This window comes from Hyla sarda, chromosome 9 (genome assembly GCF_029499605.1).
Source record: "Hyla sarda isolate aHylSar1 chromosome 9, aHylSar1.hap1, whole genome shotgun sequence".
NCBI lineage: Eukaryota > Metazoa > Chordata > Amphibia > Anura > Hylidae > Hyla > Hyla sarda.
Genome location: NC_079197.1, coordinates 160,856,922 through 160,859,314, shown reverse-complemented (window position 1 = coordinate 160,859,314; position 2,393 = coordinate 160,856,922). Strand labels below are relative to the sequence as shown.

The 2,393-nt window shown below is 37.5% G+C and overlaps 1 protein-coding gene across 1 annotated transcript; it reads left to right on the top strand.

Moving 5' to 3' along the window:
* The first annotated feature begins 227 nt into the window (after positions 1-227).
* Positions 228-1,151, top strand: LOC130291964 (olfactory receptor 5B12-like). The gene has a single exon (XM_056541395.1). It carries the CDS (start codon positions 228-230, stop codon positions 1,149-1,151), a length of 924 nt encoding a protein of 307 aa, XP_056397370.1.
* The last annotated feature ends 1,242 nt before the right edge of the window (positions 1,152-2,393 follow it).

The window sequence follows — 2,393 nt, the reverse complement described above, 5'->3', positions numbered from 1 at the left end:
GCCCAGTGCCTAAATAATGCAACCATACAGTGATAAGTAATATTACAGACAGTTTCTTGATGAAAACGTGTGGCAAACCACCAGGGATGATGTGTTGAAAGATGCATGTAGTCAAGATGATGTGGTAGAGGTTCTTGTGAAGAATTCATCGTCTATTATTTGTTTGCTTTAGGTGACATCATAGAACTTTATTGATACCAATGAGAAACATTAAGCCCAATCAAACAATGACATATTTCATTATAAAGGGGATATCTGATGATCCTGAGCTCCAGGCTCCTATATTTGTTCTGGTTTTACTCATTTATCTCATTGTTCTTGTCGGGAATATGAGTCTTTTCCTCCTGGTCTGCCTGGACTCTCATCTTCACACTCCCATGTATTTCTTCCTTGCTAATTTGTCTATAGTGGACATGATGTCTCCCACTGTCACCCTACATAAGACTTTTCAAATCTTCATCACTGGAGATAACATGGTGCCCTATGTGGCCTGTATGGTACAAGCCTACATGTTTGGATCCTTATCAGGACAAGGACTTTTCATATTGACAGCCATGAGTTATGATCGATATGTAGCTATTTGTAGGCCTCTGTATTATAACATTATTATGAACCTCAAGACATGTCTTCTATTGGCCTCTTTTTGTTGGATTTTTGGGTTTATTCAAGTCATTCCTTACCTTTGGATAATATCCATGATCTTTTGCTATTCTTCCAATGAAATTGACCACTTTTTCTGTGACCTTGTTCCCTTCATGGACATTGCCTGCAGTTACAATTTTTTACTTGAAAATTTGACCCTTATACAAGGAATGATCATCTATATTATTTCCCCATTTATTCTTACCTTTATTTCCTACATGTATATCCTTATAACCATACTAAAGATCCGTTCCAGTATTGGTAGAAGAAAAGCCTTCTACACGTGTTCCTCACACCTCACAGTCATTATGTTGCTTTACACAACTTTGACCTTCCAGTATGCAGTGCCAAGTAAAAGCATGGGTTCAAAAAAACTTTTTTCACTATTTAATACTGCAATGGTCCCCATACTTAACCCCTTAATTTATAGCCTGAGGAACAAAGACATAAAAACAGCTTTTAGAAGAAATCTAGGAAAGGGTTGTGCCCAATTTCTTGTTTGTTTTTAAATCCAAACAGACATGATGGTCCTTAAGCTTGATGGATATTCTCAAGATTAACCCTCAAATCACATTATATGTTGTTATATTCAAGGGGTTTCTGAGCTCCCATCCAAGTTTTATTAGGGCTATCCCGTTGCTCTTGAGCACAAACAGTGGGGATCAAAAGTATGGGCACCCCAGGTAAAAATTTGTATTAATGTGCATAAAGAAGCCAAGGAAAGATGTAAAAATCTCCAAAAGGCATCAACTTAAAGATTAGACATTCTTATAATATGTCAACCAAAGTTACATTTTATTTCCATCAATTTACACTTTCAAAATAGCAGAAAACCAAAAAATGGCATCTGCAAAAGTTTGGGCACCCTGCAGAATTTATAGCATGCACTGTCCCCTTTGCAAAGCTGAGACCTGCCAGTGTCATGGATTGTTCTCAATTATCAAATGGAAAGACCAGGTGATGTCAATCTCAAAGGTTTTAAATGTTCAGACTCATCTGACCTTGCCCCAACAATCAGCACCATGGGTTCTTCTAAGCAGTTGTCTAGAAATCTGAAACTGAAAATAGTTGACGCTCACAAAGCTGGAGAAGGCTATAAGAAGATAGCAAAACATTTTCAGATGCCAATATCCTCTTTTTGGAATGTAATTAAGAAATAGCAGTCATCAGGAACATTGGAAGTTAAAGCAAGATCTGGAAGACCAAGAAAAATATCAGACAGAACAGCTTGCAGGATTGTGAGAAAAACAATTCAAAACCTATGTTTGACTGCACAATCCCTCCAGAAAGATCTGGCAGACACTAGAGTTGTGGAACACAATTCCACTATAAAGAGATATTTGTACAAATAAGGTCTTCATGGAAGAGTCATCAGAAGAAAACCTCTTCTATATCCTCACCACAAAAATCGGTGTTTGAACTTTGCAAATGAACATATAGACAAGCCTGATGGATTTTGGAAACACGTTCTGTGGACCGATGAGGTTAAAATTTAACTTTTTGGCCGGAATGAGCAAAGGTACGTTTGGAGAAGAAGGGGAACAGAATTTAATGAAAAGAACCTCTGTCCAACTGTTAAGCATGGGGGTGGATCAATCATGCTTTGGAGTTGTATTGCAGCCAGTGGCACAGGGAACATCTCACGAGTAGAAAGAAAAATTGATTCAATAAAATTTCAGCAAATTTTGGATGCTAACTTGATGCAATCTGTGAAAAAGCTGAAGTTAAAGAGAGGATGGCTTCTACAAATG